The sequence below is a fragment of the Triticum aestivum genome, chromosome 5A, assembly GCF_018294505.1.
Source record: "Triticum aestivum cultivar Chinese Spring chromosome 5A, IWGSC CS RefSeq v2.1, whole genome shotgun sequence".
NCBI classification, from domain to species: domain Eukaryota; kingdom Viridiplantae; phylum Streptophyta; class Magnoliopsida; order Poales; family Poaceae; genus Triticum; species Triticum aestivum.
Window position 1 is genome coordinate 410,937,315 of NC_057806.1, and position 17,047 is coordinate 410,954,361.

At 42.3% G+C, this 17,047-nt stretch overlaps 1 protein-coding gene and 1 long non-coding RNA gene across 2 annotated transcripts; both read left to right on the plus strand.

The window, feature by feature from the left end:
* The first annotated feature begins 4,618 nt into the window (after positions 1-4,618).
* Positions 4,619-6,633, plus strand: LOC123103673 (uncharacterized). The gene is made up of 2 exons (XR_006449908.1): positions 4,619-5,865; positions 5,939-6,633. It is a non-coding gene; the product is annotated as an uncharacterized lncRNA (long non-coding RNA).
* A 3,849-nt stretch (positions 6,634-10,482) lies between these two features.
* On the plus strand, positions 10,483-15,844 carry LOC123103674 (annexin D5). Its single transcript, XM_044525339.1, has 7 exons — positions 10,483-10,770; positions 13,270-13,415; positions 13,663-13,881; positions 14,203-14,418; positions 14,512-14,601; positions 15,188-15,388; positions 15,492-15,844. Exons 1-6 carry the CDS (start codon positions 10,488-10,490, stop codon positions 15,386-15,388), a joined length of 1,155 nt encoding a protein of 384 aa, XP_044381274.1. The 5' UTR covers positions 10,483-10,487; the 3' UTR covers positions 15,492-15,844.
* The last annotated feature ends 1,203 nt before the right edge of the window (positions 15,845-17,047 follow it).

The window sequence follows — 17,047 nt, forward strand, 5'->3', positions numbered from 1 at the left end:
CAACGATCAAAAATATCCTTAGTGGAATAAGGAAATGTTTCTCGGTTATGGAGGTGACAAAGAGTTCGTCATAAAGAGTTACGTCGATGCAAGCTTTGACACCGATCTGGATGACTCTAAGTCTCGATCTAGATACATATTGAAAGTGGGAGCAATTAGCTAGAGTAGCTCCGTGCAAAGCATTGTAGATATAGAAAATTTGCAAAATACACACGGCTCTGAATGTGGCAGACCCGTTGAATAAATTTCTCTCACAAGCAAAACATGATCACTCTTTGGGTGTTAATCACATAGCGATGTGAACTAGATTATTGACTCTAGTAAACCCTTTGGGTGTTAGTCACATGGAGATGTGAACTATTGGTGTTAAATCACATGACGATGTGAACTAGATTATTGACTCTAGTGCAAGTAGGAGACTGAAAGGAAATATACCCTAGAGGCAATAATAAAGTTGTTATTTATATTTCCTTATATCATGATAAATGTTTATTATTCATGCTAGAATTGTATTAACCGGAAACTTAGTACATGTGTGAATACATAGACAAACATAGTGTCCCTAGTATGCCTCTACTTGACTAGCTCGTTAATCAAATATGGTTAATTTTCCTAGCCATGGGCATGTGTTGTCATTTGATGAACGGGATCACATCATTAGAGAATGATGTGATGGACAAGACACATCCGTCAGCTTAGCATAATGATCGTTCAGTTTTATTCCTACTGCTTTCTTCATGACTTATACATGTTCCTCTGACTATGAGATTATGCAACTCCCGAATACCGGAGGAACACTTTGTGTGCTATCAAACGTCACAATGTAACTGGGTTATTATAAAGATGCTCTACAGGTGTCTCCAATGGTGTTTGTTGAGTTGGCATAGATCGAAATTAGGATTTGTCACTCCGTCTATCAGAGAGGTATCTCTGGGCCCTCTCGGTAATGCACATCACTATAAGCCTTGCAAGCAATGTGACAAATGAGTTAGTTGCGGGATTATGCATCACGGAACGAGTAAAGAGACTTGCCGGTAATGAGATTGAACTAGGTATTGAGATACCGACGATCGAATCTCGGGCAAGTAACATACCAATGACAAAGGGAACAACGTATGTTGTTATGCGGTTTGACCGATAAAGATCTTCGTAGAATATGTAGGAACCAATATGAGCATCCCGGTTCCGCTATTGGTTATTGACTGGAGAAGTGTCTCGGTCATGTCTACATAGTTCTCAAACCCGTAGGGTCCGCACGCTTAACGTTCGGTGACGACCGGTATTATGAGTTTATGTGTTTTGATGTACCGAAGGTAGTTCGGAGTCCCGGATATGATCACGGACGTGACGAGGAGTCTCTAAATGGTCGATACATAAAGATTGATATATTGGATTACTATATTTGGACGTCGGAATGGTTCCGGGTGAGTTCGGGCATATACCGGAGCACCGGGAGGTTACAGGAACCCTCCGGGAGGTATATGGGCCTTATTAGGCCATAGTGGGAGAGGAGAGAGGGAGGCCTAGAAGGGGGCTCACCCCCCTCAAGCCCAATCCGAATTGGGTGGGGGGAGGGCCTCCTTTCCTTCCCCCTCTCTCCCCCTTCCTTCCACTCCTAGTCCAACTAGGGAAGGGGGAATCCTACTCCCGGTGGGAGTAGGACTCCCCATGGGGCACGCCATAGGAGGGCCGGCCCTCCCCCTCCTCCACTCCTTTATATACGGGGGATGGGGGCACCCATGGACACACTAGTTGATCATTGATCTTTTAGCCGTGTGCGTTGCCCCCCTCCACCATAATCCACCTCGGTCATATCGTAACGGTGCTTATGCAAAGCCCTGTTCCGGTAGCATCATCATCACCGTCATCACACCGTCGTGCTGACGAATCTCTCCCTCGACAATCTGCTGGTTCGTGAGTTCGTGGGACATCACCGAGCCGAATGTATGCAGATCGCGGAGGTGTCGTATCTTCGGTACTAGGATCGGTCGATTGTGAAGACGTACGACTGCATCAACCGCGTTGTCATAACGCTTCCGCTTACGGTCTACGAGGGTACATAGACAACACTCTCCCCTCTCGTTGCTATGCATCACCATGATCTTGCGTGTGCGTAGGAATTTTTTGAAATTACTGCGTTCCCCAACACTTTATCAGTCAAACTGCATAACAACATATGTTGTTCCCTTTGTCAACGGTATGTTACTTGCCCGAGATTCAATCATCGGTATCATCATACCTAGTTCAATCTCATTACCGGCAAGTCTCTTTACTCGTTTCGTAATGCATCAACCTGTGGCTAACTCATTAGACACATTGCTTGCAATGCTCATAGTGATGTGCATTACTGAGAGGGCCCACAGATACCTCTCCGATACACGCAGTGACAAATCCTAATCTCGATCTATGCCAACTCAACAAACACCCCCGGAGACACCTATAGAGCATCTTTATAATCACCCAGTTATGTTGTGACGTTTGATAGCACACAAGGTGTTCCTTCGGTATCCGGGAGTTGCATAATCTCATAGTTAGAGGAACATGTATAAGTCATGAAGAAAGCAATAGCAATAAAACTAAACGATCATTATGCTAAGCTAACAGATGGGTCTTGTTCATCACATCATTCTCTAATGATGTGATCCCGTTCATCAAATGACAACACATGTCTATGGTCAGGAAACTTAACCATCTTTGATTAACGAGCTAATCTAGTGGAGGCATACTAGGGACACTCTGTTTATCTAAGTATTCACACATGTACTAAGTTTCCAATTAATACAATTCTAGCATGAATAATAAACATTTATCATGATATAAGGAAATATAAATAACAACTTTATTATTGCCTCTAGGGAATATTTCCTTCAGTTGCAAGTTTTACGTGGCTGCTACAGACTTCTAGCAAGAACCGTTCTTACCTATGGCAAAAACCACAACGGCGATTTATCAAGTTTGCAGTTTTAACCTTCTTCAAGGACCGATCGCGGTCAAATTCGATTCAACTAAAGTAGGAGAAACAGACACCCGCCAGCCACCTTTATGCAAAACTAGTTGCATGTTTGTCGGTGGAACCAGTCTCATGTACGTGGACGTGTAAGATTGGTCCGGGCCGCTTCATATTACAATACCGCCTAATCAAAATAAGACGTTGGTGGTAGGCAGTATGACCATCACCGCCCACAACTCTTTATGTTCTACTCGTGCATATCATCTACGCATAAACCTGGCTCGGATGCCATTGTTGGGAATCGTTGCATGAAAACAAAAAATTTCTACGCACACGTAATGATCTATCCATGGAGATGCATAGCAACGAGGGGGAGAGTATGTCTGTGTACCCTCGTAGACCGTAAGCGGAAGCATTTCACAACGCGTTTGATGTAGTCGTACACCTTCATGATCCATCCCGATCAAGTACCGAACGTACGGCACCTCCGCGTTCAACACATGTTCAGCTCGATGACGTCCTTGCCTTCTTGATCCAGCAAGATGAATGAAGTAGTAGATGAGTTCCGGCAGCACAACGGTGTGTTGACGGTGTTGGTGAAGAACAATCTTCGTAGGGCTTCGCCAAGCACTACAGAAACTAGATGGAGGATAAACTAGAGGGGACGGGGTTGCCGGCACATGGCTTGGTGAATCTTGATGTGTTCCACGTGCTAGCCCTGCCCCTCTATTTATATGCTGAGCCCTGGAGTCGTAACTTTGAGAAACAACCTCCTCAAAGTCGGTTTTACCCGTAAGGAAGAGTCCTTCTCAGACTTCCAGGACCAGACGCCACAATCCTTGGTGTCTGGCCTAGACGCCATGGGCCTCGGCGTCTGGCCCAGGGCCAGACGCCAGGGTCTCCGGCGTTTGGCCCCTGGCCTCCGCAAAACTCCTTTTGCATCGACCTAAAGCCCCGTGGGCTTTACCCCTTGGCCGAACCATATCATCCTATATATCAATCTTTACCTCCGGACCATTCCAGATCTCCTCGTCATGTCCGTGATCTCATCCGAGACTCCGAACAACATTTGGTCACCAACATACATAACTCATATAGTACTATATCGTCAACGAACGTTAAGCGCGCGAACCCTACGGGTTCGATAACTATGTAGACATGACCGATACACCTCTCTGGTCAATAACCAATAGCGGAACTTGGATGCCCATATTGGCTCCTACATATTCTACGAAGATCTTTATCGGTCAAACCTTATGGCAACATATGTAATTCCCTTTGTCCATTGGTATGTTACTTGCCCGAGATTCGATCGTTGGTATCTCTATACCTAGTTCAATCTCGTTACTGGCAAGTCTCTTTACTCGTTCCGTAATACATCATCTTGCAACTAACTCCTTAGTCACTTCGCTTGCAAGGCTTCTTATTTAGAAATATTAAAACTGAGCATGTTTCCAGCCCTCTCAGGCCATCAGTGTTCCCAGCCGTCGGATCGTTAGTTTTAAGCATTTTCTGCCATCAGATTAGCAGTGAATCGTGCGTAAGCTCGTTTCATTTGCTAATACCGACCGCTTACCGTGTTGGGCCACTGCTCCATGAGCTTTTTTGGACGTTCTATGTTAAATTGGGCCCAATGGGTTGTACCAGTTTCCCCACATGAAGCAAATCGAGATGCAGGGCCGCACACCGCCGACTCCTCCTATCCCGACCCCGACCTTTCTCTCCTTTCTCCCAATCTGGTCGGTTGGACGAATCCTGCTAGGCAACACCGGCGACCACAACCTCGAGCAGACCAGTGGTCCGCCTCAAGTCACCTCACCGCCGGCCTCCGCCCCTATCCTCTGCCCCAAAGCAATCGACCTCGTCTGCCACCCTCTCCTCCCCGCCTCATCGGAAGAGAAGAGAACAGGGAGATCGACCAGGTCAGGCGCCGGTCATGGCGGCGACCAGATCCGCCACGGCCGTAGCCACCTCTCTAAGGCTCCGATCTTGGCTGCCATGGAGGTCAGAACAACATGCCGAGACAGGATCTAATCTCGACCACGTGAGAAGACGTCTGCCTGCTCCACGCCACCGACGCCATGGAGCTTCCCCCTTCTAGCAGGCTAGCATCCATTCTTCTTTGATCCACTATGTTGCCCCTCCATCTTCAACCTCTCTGTAGATTTATTTTTGCATACTTAATCATCACCCTATAGATGAATTATCATTTGTTTCTGCCATAAATGTTGTTCATATTGTTTTCCATATATTTAGTTGGTGTCACAACAGTGATTTGAGCATCATGAAAATATAGGAATAACCCTTAAATTTTGGTCTGTTATGCTGAAACGAGGATATGGCACCATGCAAGCGAGAGCAGTAAGGTGGCTTCTGCAGGTTGCGGCTGAGATTTTCAGCACAAGAAGAGGCTGGGCACCTTTGAGACTTAGAATAGCAGGGTGAGATGGAGTTTTATGGAGCACTAAGGTAGATACAGTTGCGGTACTGTATTTTGAGTAGTATTTCTGGTTCATCAGTTTTGGTATTGGGATTGGTGGCTCTGGCGTGTCGTGATTTTGGGTTGCTATTTACCCATATTCGTGTAATAAGTAGTTGGCTGTATAGAGTTCTGTAGTTGGATGTCGAGTTCTTGTTGCGGTTGTGAGGTGTTTTGTGTCTACTAATTTAAAATCATGGCTGATCCTTGTGACCAGAACCTGAAAAGTTGCTTTGTATTACCAATTTCATTGCTGCAAATGAAATTGGGAGCGGGCAGCTCCTAAAGTCGAAAAAATGTTGTTCATGTTGTGCTATGATCTACACCAATCGTTGATTTGTGTGCCAGGCCACCACCACGGTCGCACCCGTGTCTCCGCTCCATTTAATCACATCGTCCTACGATGCACACATCATAAGTCTAGGAAGTGATACTGGTAAGACAATTAGAATCACATTTTTAATCCTATCACATGCGCAATGTAATCAATGGTTAATTTGCTATCTCAGGTTCAAGAGTTTCTTGGTCAGCTCTGGTCATTGGGATCCCATGGATGCCAGCAATGCATGCAATCAATAAACATATTTGATCATGTCTTCTCGAACCAGTGAGCCTCCCAAGATGAAGTCAATAAACTGGAGCACTCCAATCTATCTGCCACTTAGCCCCTGAAACCAGCATGACTACTAGCCAACTACACTCAAATCATAAAACTCTACAATCTACTTTAACTATCTCACATGGTATAGTACTAGCGAGCAAAGTTTTTCAGTTGTTCACTAAACTACAGTTATTTTTTAAACCCAAATCATCCTATTGTTGCATAGATGTAAAGTACATATCTGGTAGCTTACGATTGTTCAAAAGACTAAGACCATGATCGTTCCTAAATTTGAGATTTCATTTTGAATTATTTGGTAGTATTAATTGTTTTGTTCTGCTTCAGCTCACTCTTAAATATTGGCAATTCGTGTCCAGAGCCCTTCGTTGGCAACTCACACTCACTGGATGTAGACATTCAGGTGGATGCAGCTGCTCAACCCCAAATTGATTTTTATGTAAGGATTCTTGATATGTATTTAGTTCGTAAGCATCAACCTTATTCAATTTATACTTGAATGTTATCTATGTAAGTGTTTGAGCCAGAACATCTTATGTGGTCATGATATTTGTACCTTACAAAGATTCTGTCTTGATTCTTGAATTTTACCGGGGGCTTTCCTATTTTTACCATTTGATTATTACAATTTTTGTGTATCACATTTGCTGTAAGATAAGCCTTAAAACATATATGGCTTGCCAATCACACCATGATTACATGTATATACGTTGTTTGCTGTTAGAAAAAATAAATTTGTCGTCTATTATCAGTGCATCACAGTAATGATTTCTCCACTCACATGCCATTCCTTTATTAGCTTATTTATTGCATTGGTATTTCACGTGACTTCCTAATTTACTTGTAACACTGATGAAAATGTGCTTTGATAGATGTTCTATATATATTTTATATTGGTTTATAGCTCGCTGATAATACTATTTTTTAATTTATAATATAGAAATCTTTGCCTTCTTGAACCACTATACAGTGAAGTTTCGTTTTTTTTGGGAGTGCATTATGGTCAACTAATTCGATAGAAATTTTTACCCAGAGGATGCTAAATAAGGAAACAAAGTACACTCGCTAAATTTAATTTCCTTCGTCAAGGAAATAGGAGGGAAATTTTCCTCTTATAGATCCCCTGCTTCTGTTGCACTAAGCTTTTGATCACCATTTGTGATCTTATTCCAGAATCCATGTTATGCATGCCCATACATTTTTTCCTTTGGATAACTGGAATATTACAGAGCCATACATGTTTTTTTCCTGCTGCTTGTCTTGGCAGTTCGGATTAGTTGTAATTACTACGAACATTGTTGTGTATGTAATCATACCAGTATCTGTGATTCTCGAGATTTTCCCTTAAGTTCTGAATAATATATGTTTATGCAAATTTAGTGGGTTCTATGTTGCCATTTATTTACAAAGTTTCTTATAATTATATATCTTCTATATCTAAATAGCTAGCCCCCACTAAGGTATTTCTCTTAGCATGCAAGCATGCCACCTCATCATTCAATATGCATAAGAAAAGGCCCACCTCAACATGCAACTATGCATATTAAAAATCCACTACAACATGCATGCATGTAAAATTCCATTTTATTATGCTATTTACATTTAATTCTTATATACTTTCAAAAACTATTGTTTTAAGAATTCATGTTCCATATAATCAAAATCTCATTGAAATATTGCAAACATTTCCGCAACAACGTGCGGGCATTATCTAGTTTTATTAGAAACGGGGTACAACGCGAGTCAACAGAGACTGTTACAAGCAATCGGGCCTACCCGAGAGTGGCAGAACAGAGCAAAATGAAAGCAGGAAAGAAACTACGGCCTAAAAGGTTTAAATTCGCGCAACATAGCTGCAGCAAAAAATATCTAAATAGCTAGCCCCCACTAAGGTATTTCTCTCAACATGCAAGCATGTCACCTCATCATTCAACATGCATAAGAAAAGGCCCACCTCAACATGCAACTATGCATATTAAAAATCCACTACAACATGCATGCATGTAAAATTCCATTTTATTATGCTATTTACATTTAATTCTTATATACTTTCAGAAACTATTGTTTCAAGAATTCATGTTCCATATAATCAAAATCTCATTGAAATATTGCAAACATTTCCGCAACAATGTGCGGGGCATCATCTAGTTGTATAAATAGACGTGCGCAGCAACGCGCGTAGTCAATGATCTAGTGATGTGTATTACCGAGAGAGCCCAGAGATACCTCTCCGAAACTCGGAGTGACAAATCCTAATCTTGATCTATGCCAACTCAACAAACACCTTCGGAGATACCTTTAGAGCATCTTTATGATCACCCAGTTATGTTGTGATGTTTGATAGCACACAAGGTATTCCTCCGGTATCCGGGAGTTGCATAATCTCATAGTCGAAGGAATATGTATTTGACATGAAGAAAGCAATAACAATAAACTGAACGATCATTATGCTAAGCTAATGGATGGGTCTTATCCATCATATCATTCTCATAATGATGTGATCCCGTTATCAAATGACAACACATGTCCATGGTTAGGAAACCTTAACCATCTTTGATCAACGAGCTAGTCTATTAGAGGCTCACTAGGGACATGGTATTTGTTTATGTATTCACACATGCATTTAAGTTTCCGATCAATACAATTCTAGCATGAATAATGAACCTTTATCATGAGTAAGGAAATATAAAATAATAACTTTATTATTGCCTCTAGGGCATATTTCCTTCAAGCTGACCATGATCAAAAGAGGCGTCCACATTCAATTAAACAAATCCCCTGGGGGGCTTGGTCCATCCTTCATCCTTCCTCTTTGCCTTCGGTGAGTAGGCATTTACATAATTTACTGTTATAGCCCGAATCCCAATCAAGGTTTGGAATGCCTCTTGTGATTTTCCCTCATGAACTAGCTTCCATTTATTCTACCATAAATACCACGCGGTTATAGCAATCAGCTCATGTGCATTTTGGGAAACCAAAGTAGGTAGTTATTGATCAGGCATAAGGAGTAATGCTTTCAGGGCTGCCTCTCCCGCTCGGTCCACAGCGCAACTTTTTTAACCACTTCGTATAGCCCCACTTTTTCCACACTTCTTTATCCTTTTGGCACAGAAACAACACATGCTTAGTATCCTCTTTACCTCCTCCTTGATCGAGCTAGAGGATCTTGAGTACCTAATGACATTATTGCATCATTGGCATGCTTGGTTGCCGTTGTATCATGTGCAACGTATCGCAGACGTGCTCTCATGATGTCACACACAATGTATTCTTTGAAATGCTTGAAAGTTTTTTAGAGTACGCAAATGGTGTGCCATATTTTTATAGTAGAGAGCAAGAAATTTACAAGAGACCCATGGTCGACGCGAACATCAATTGTCGGCACACCCACACCAACACAATTAGTATAAGCTAATCTCTCACAAAACGATCTAGACCACACCTACACCGAGTCCTGCCTACTTCCAATCCCTGATTTCATCGAGGATGAACTGCACTAGGGGTGAAGGTCTCCTGACTTGATCATCTCGATGGAACACTCTGGCATTCCTTTGTTTCCATAGCGACCAGGCGATTCCGATAACCAAAGAGTCGAAGCCTCGCTTGTTCTGGACCTGAAAGCACCGTCTACTTGTGAGACACCAATCAATGAAGGTATTCGTGACCTCTGGACAAAGGACATTGAGCTGAAGTTTATCGAAGCAGGTGTGCCAGACTCCCCCGCGTAGACGCATTGCGCGAGTATATGATTAATGTTATCCTCTTCCTGTAAACAGGTGTAGCACGCTGAAGAGTGGTCCTGCAAGCCATGGCGAGCCCTTCTATCACGTAAAGATTTTGCACTTGAGTGGAGCCCAGCTACACCAAATGCAAGTAGCATTCGGTGATCGTACCAGGCCACTGCAAAGCCCAGCATATATGGACTTGGCGGAATAGACCCGAGCTAGCTGCGGGCCAAGCAAACCTATCATCTGCCTCGACATCTCTCTGAACCGTAGCTATCACGTGCCTTAGATCAAACCATTTGCACCCCAAAAGAGGTGTCTGGCTCGACCTCCCCAGCCCAACGCTCGTTGACTAGCACCTGTGCGACCGTCCTCGAGTTTTTGATTCTGGTGTGAAAGTAGGGGTTCAAATTGGAGGCTATACTGTGTGACAGAAAATGTGAGGAGTGCTTTTATGATGTCACACACAATGTATTCTTTGAAATGCTTGAAAGTAGGGGTTCAGATTGAAGGCTATAGCTGTCAAAATGTGAGGGGTCGAAACAAACATAGCCGAACACTGAAACAATCTGTGCACGTTTGAGGGGCATCGTGATTGGAGAATGGAAGGAGGCGTATTTGTCGTTCCCGAGACGTGGAGGTCAATTGACACGGTCCATCAGCTGCCTGGTACGCCACGTGGAGATAGACCGCTGAGCCGTCCCTCCGTTCCGAATGGCGATGGTTGAGCGGGGCCATCCAAAACAGCTAGACCTGGTCCACCGCTCCCCACTTCCGGAGAAGACTTCTAAAAAAGAAAGAAAACCTGAAAGCGCGTCACCGTCCGTTTGCAATTCCATTCATTTGCTCCCGTATCAACCATATCGAATCCAATCCAATCGAATCGCCGGAGGCGGAAGCGCGCATCGAACTCGGTCGGCAATGGCGAGCCTCACCTTGCCGCCGGCGCCCCCTAACCCCCGCCAGGACGCCATCGACCTCCACAAGGCCTTCAAAGGTCCGCGCCTTGCCTTTCCCCTCCGATTTCCCCCCTCTCAATCCCGCTTTTTTTGGACCGATTCGGTCGGAGATTAGGGTGAGCTGACGAGCTGGAGGAACGTTCCAGGTAGAAATTGCTATTCCGGCTGCGCGGATTGAAGTCAGTGGTCAAAAGGGGTGCCGACCCCTTAGATTCATTTTGCATGTCAAATTGCTATGAATAATTCTGGTTGATGTGGATTTGTTATTATGAGACTTTAGAGGGTCAGATGTTCAGATACGTGGAGGTTAGAATGGAGCATGGTCGGGTGAGTGATGGTAACTGCAGTATTGCATCGACTGAGGACCTGTTTCTTGACCTGCTCTGAATTTAATTTGGAGCCAAGTGGACTGATATGAGGTCAAGGAGGACGAGTTCTGTCTCAGAGAGACCGACTGTTCTTCTGGCCAAAGTGCAAAACCGTTTAATTGCCGGTTACCCGATAATTAAACTATCCCAAGACTGATAGAATTCTTTTTACAATTTAATGGTTCATAAAAATAAGAATCTGAACTTAGGCGATATTTATGGGCTGATGACCTGTACAATAATTGTGATTACTTATATTCTTTTTTATGAGAATCCTGTAGCTTAAACCAGGCAAAACAACGGTTGCCAAACAAATTACAAGACTTGGAAAATTCTCTATCTGGAAGACCGACAGAGTAATTTTGACACAAAGATTCACAACAAACACAGAAAATATAAAACTAAAACCAAACAGACCAATGAAAGTCTTCCTCTTCAGAAAACCAAAACTCTTGAATCCCTTCTCTAGCCGGAATAGGACACAAAGTCCGTTAAAATCCGCCACGAAAGTAGTCAGCCGTGTGGGGCAGAACCAGGAAAACAGTCTTTGCACATGGGCCGCGGCATCACCCCGAGCTTGGCAAGGAGAGGATCCGTTGTCTTGTCACTGCTCCCGAAAGTCGGGATCCACATGAAAGATCCGTCAAGTCCAAAGGAGCTGAAGTGAAGTCCTGCCATAGTGCCATGGTTGACCAAACCACGTTTCTGGAACCCCAGATCGACGTGACAGAAACCCCACATCTCGATCGACGCTGGAGGCAAGGCCGCCATATCGAAGGCAAAGGAGGACAATTATTATGCTGGCTGATTTTGTCTCCGCTATAACCGAGAAAATGAACAACGGCACCTATATATATATGTATTTGTAAAAATCAGCCTCCCCCAACCTTAGAGCTGGGTGAGCGATGATTCACTGGTGAAAACTGGTAGGATGTTAAGGAGTGGCGGCTAGGGTTGTGATTACTGGTATTCTGGTTCACAAATTGATATATCGTCTCCTGATTTCCTTTTCTTTTATTATTATGTATTTCCTTCTTTTCCCTTCCATTCATGATTCTCCTCCCTTCAACCACCCCAACAGTTTCCAACTTCGAGAAAACGCAAAAAGTATTGTGTCTTCATGCATTGATAGAAAAGGAAAGTTGTGTACAAGGCCAACGAAGGGCAAGACCTGAGAGTATACAGCGCCGTACCCCTAAGAGCTACTCCCTCCGTCCGCGAATAAGTGTACATCTAGCTTTTGTTCTAAGTCAAAGATTTAAATTTTTGACCAACTTTATAGAAAAGAGTAGTAGCATATATGACATCAAATTGATATATTATGAAAGTACATTTCAAAACGAATCTAGCGATACTAATTTAGTGTCATAAATGCTGCTACATTTCCCTATAAAATTGGTCAAAGTTTTAAAACTTTGACTTAGGACAAAACCTAGATGTACACTTATTCATGGACGGAGGGAGTAGGCGCTGCCGGAAGAAGCACCGCATGGCCAACCGCCCCTGCTCTCGCCCACAGTTGTGCTTCGGCCCTCCTATGTGTTCAGTACAGCTTAGAATTGAAAATTGTCAACTGCTAAGTGCTCCAAGAAAAGGCTCAGGATCTCATAGTAAAAAAGAAGGGCTCAGCATCTGACCAAGGTCTTTTAAGAATTTATTGTTATGGACGACCTGTGACATAATGGTGCCATAGTAGTTTCTGTAGCAGTAGAGTTGTAACTATTTGGGTTTTGGCCCCAAGTACCATGACTAGTCGAGTTGTACTCCTTATTACCATGATATTTGAGTCGCGCTCCCTAGTACCATACATTTGAGAAGGCAAATGCATCATTTTCCATTTAGTGACCATTACGGTTTATCAATATGAAGTTATGAACTGAAGTTTGTTTCTGCGGTACCACCAATGTTATTGTTTCTGTAAACTAAGTTATTCTTAGATAGGGTAGGAGTAATATATATGGTCTAGTAATTCCTGATGGCTGTGATCAAGTGAGAATTACTAAAAAAGATGCTTCAGCAAATTACTTCTTTGCACAATTTTATGTTTCTACTTGAAATTATAAGATTCGTTATTTATTCAATCAACCTTCATTATATGTCTTCTTTAAAAGTAATTAATCCTTTGCATCCTGATTATGATTTTTTTTCACTTGGTTGTTGGTCTTACAGGGTTTGGCTGTGATACTACAACAGTTTCAAATATACTTGCTCACCGTGACTCAATGCAACGTGGATACATTCAACAGGAATACAAAACTATGTATTCTGAGGAACTTTCACGTCGTATATCGTCTGAACTCAGTGGAAACCACAAGGTATGGAAAATTGTAGAAAAATCTTTATTGCATGATAAATCAAACTATTGCACAGCTATACTGGCTGAAGAGGTATGCTTAATTAATTGTACCAGTATTCACCGAGTAAAAGTATGGATTTGCATAGGTTAGTTCTATATTTCTTAACCAAGTCTATGTTATGCCAGTCCTCAGTATAGTTGAATTACTCAAAATATTGTTGTGGTAGATATGGGTATACGGCTAACCTTGTGGTATATGATTCCAGAAAGCACTGTCGCTCTGGATTCTTGATCCTGCTGGACGTGATGCGACTGTTCTGAAAGAAGCTCTAAGTGCTGAAAGTCTTGATCTGAAAGCAGCTACTGATATAATTTGTTCCAGGACACCATCACAGCTGCAAATAATGAAACAGACATATTATGCAAAGTTTGGTACTTATCTTGAGCATGACATTAGTCAGCAAACATCCGGCGATCATCAGAAGGTTTCATTTCTTAATTTGTAACTTCTTCATCTGATGCATGGCAGTTGAAAGCTATTTGCATTGCTTACTTCTCTATTCAGGACTTGTGCTTGTACATATCATTTCTTGAAACACAGAATTTTGCTGTGTTCTTCTCGGGCATACTGCAGTTACTAGTGAAATGCTATGTTGATACCATTTTGTACTTTCGCTTTATTATATGTTGATGTCAAGGTGATCTGCTGCATGGTCTTCCTTACAGTTTAGACACGTATACTGTTTGGGTACACCTGTCCAAATTGTACATTTTTGTGCTAATGAATGATATGATGTGTATTTCAGATCTTACTAGCCTATGTTGGCATTCCACGCTACGAAGGCCCGGAGGTTGATCCCACTATAGTGACACATGATGCGAAGGACCTCTACAAAGCTGGTGAGAAAAAGCTGGGCACAGATGAGAAAACCTTCATCCGCATCTTCACTGAACGCAGCTGGGCACACATGGCAGCTGTTGCTTCTGCTTACCATCACATGTATGATCGGTCGTTACAGAAGGTAACCTGTAACACTTCTGTTCAGTTTTCCCTTCCCACATACATTTTGGTGCTCTCCTGGATTGTAATAGTGAGTTTCCCTCACTGATGGTAGGTTGTGAAGAATGAAACATCTGGAAACTTTGAAGTTGCTCTGTTAACTATCCTCAGATGTGCTGAGAATCCAGCGAAGTATTTTGCTAAGGTATCTCACCCGTTCTGTCCTCCAAAAAGAATATGTAAACTTCTTTATTTGATATCAAGAGGCAAGCAGCCAAGCTTTCGTGTTTTTGATAAAGTGGTGTTTTTGTACAGAGCATGAATTACAATAGTTTAACCTTTTCATGCCACACTATTATTTCTTAGTTTCTGATTGCCCCATCGTATGCTGTGCATAAAGCCTGCAGGATTTGACTCTTGAATTTCCTTGTTTACTTTGTTTTCACGTTTCCTATTTTCAGTGAATATCTAGTTACAATCCTGATGTGATATATTCTAATATTCTATAAATACTTTCGAATAGACAATGACTTGATTGCTTTGGTACCTGTACCTAACTTCCCACTATAATCCGTAACTGTGCTAGCGGTATTTAGTATCCAGTCTGAACACTAGTATCATTATGGGAATATGCTACTAGGACTCCTACATTTGAATTGACCGATAACCATATAAATTATGACATCTTTATTAAATCCCTTATCAGGACCTCGCTTCTATTTTGTTTATCTCTGACTCTGTTCTCTTTCTTTGGTACTTGTCATTTTTTTTTCTGAACAATGTTAATTCAGGTGTTGAGGAAGTCCATGAAAGGTCTAGGTACTGATGACAAGACACTTGTAAGGGTTGTGGTGACAAGGACTGAGATTGATATGCAGTATATCAAGGCAGAATATTACAAGAAATACAAAAAGCCGTTAGCTGATGCTATCCATTCCGAAACATCAGGCGGTTATCGGACGTTCCTGCTTTCTCTTGTTGGTAGCCATTAGGTAATGTTCACTGGTGCTACTGTCTTTAAAGTACCCGCTTACATATTAAGATGGCAGTGCTCATATTGATCTTGTGTTTTTCTCCACCCTTCGCATTTCTCAGGCTATGTTTCCTCGACCGTACACGCTGCTCTGTTGCATTACTTTACCCTAAAGGCCTAAGCACAGTGACTCTACCTGGCCAAAATGTATGACGTCGTCATCACTGTGTTCTGGAGCTTCCCTGACAACTATTTCTGCTTTCTCTTGGTTTATGCTTGCCTAAAATGTGTGTATATATTATTTGGATCTGGGGACTCTAGTGCAGTGGCTGCCGCTGGTTCCATCTTTCATGGCATGTGTTATCAGTGCAGTTGGTTTGATGATTGTATTTGGCTTTACTGCTTTCACTGAAGTTCACTGTTATTTAACTTTATTGAGAAAAAGGAGTGGCGTACATCCAGGTTTTTTCTTTTCTTTTGCAGTTGTTGCATTATGTACTTCTGTTGTGCCAAGTAACATGATCCTGGTTACGGAAAAAAAAGGTACTAACAGGATCCTTGGGTGTTTCCTTTTTTGAGGGGTAGGTGTTTCATATGCAGAAAATAGGTTTTACCTCTGGTTCTGAATTCTGATACTCCCTCCGTCCAGAAAAACCTGTCCCTCAAATGGATATACTAACATTAAGTTAATGCTAAATACATCTATTTGATGGACAAGCTTGGGACAAGCTTTTCCGGATGGAGGGAGTACACATTAAAATTTCAGACCTGGTATATGTGATCCTTCTTTTCAGAACTTAATAAAAATTACATCTATATATTGTGAAAAATTATGAAAGTTATACGTGTCGATGGTGTTCTGGACCGCTGGTGTTGCACTGCTGCAGTGTTAGACCCTGGATATCTTGGCACATCCCTTGGCTAACGTAATGCACACCTGCAACCGTCAGTTGTTTTTTGTCGTCGAGGCGTCGTAAGGTGTGCCTTGATGGTAACACTGTCGAAAGAACGTGGGGCACATCGATGTGCGCTGTGGAGGATACACACACAAAAGAGTTTGACAGTAGATAGGCCTCACTCTCAAAGCATTCTGGTGCCATCTTATCGTGAAGTCTTTGCTTTGAGACTGAAGATTTGGAGACCCTGGCATATATCCAAATTTAAAACTTAATCTGTAGTATACTTTTGGCTACATATTACCATGCAAAACCTATGCAACCCGGCATTGTTGGGGGTTGTGGTACCATAAAAGAGCTGAGATTGAATATACTCTGCCTTACTTGCGGTGTTTCGGTGCCTAGACTCATTTGCATTCGGTCAGAAAAAAAATCAAAACAAATGCTAAAAAAATTTCAATTTTTTTGTGTGGTAGATAAATTGATGTGTGAGGTCCGCTCTAATTTTCAACTTATTTGAACATCTGAGCAACTCTCGGCAAAAAAGACAAATCAGGGTCACCCCGATTTGTTTTTGGAATTTTTCTAGTATTTGTTTTGATTTTTTTCATCAGCGCGGGTGCAGCTAAGCATGGGCTTAGAAGTGGATTGTCGGTCATAGACTGAAAACTAACAACAAAACCATATGCCAGGACCGAAAGTGCTCTTTTGATCCTAAGCTCACATGCTCCCTGTTAAACAGTAAAATCTGAAAAAAAACTAAAAACAATTTATTTTTTTGT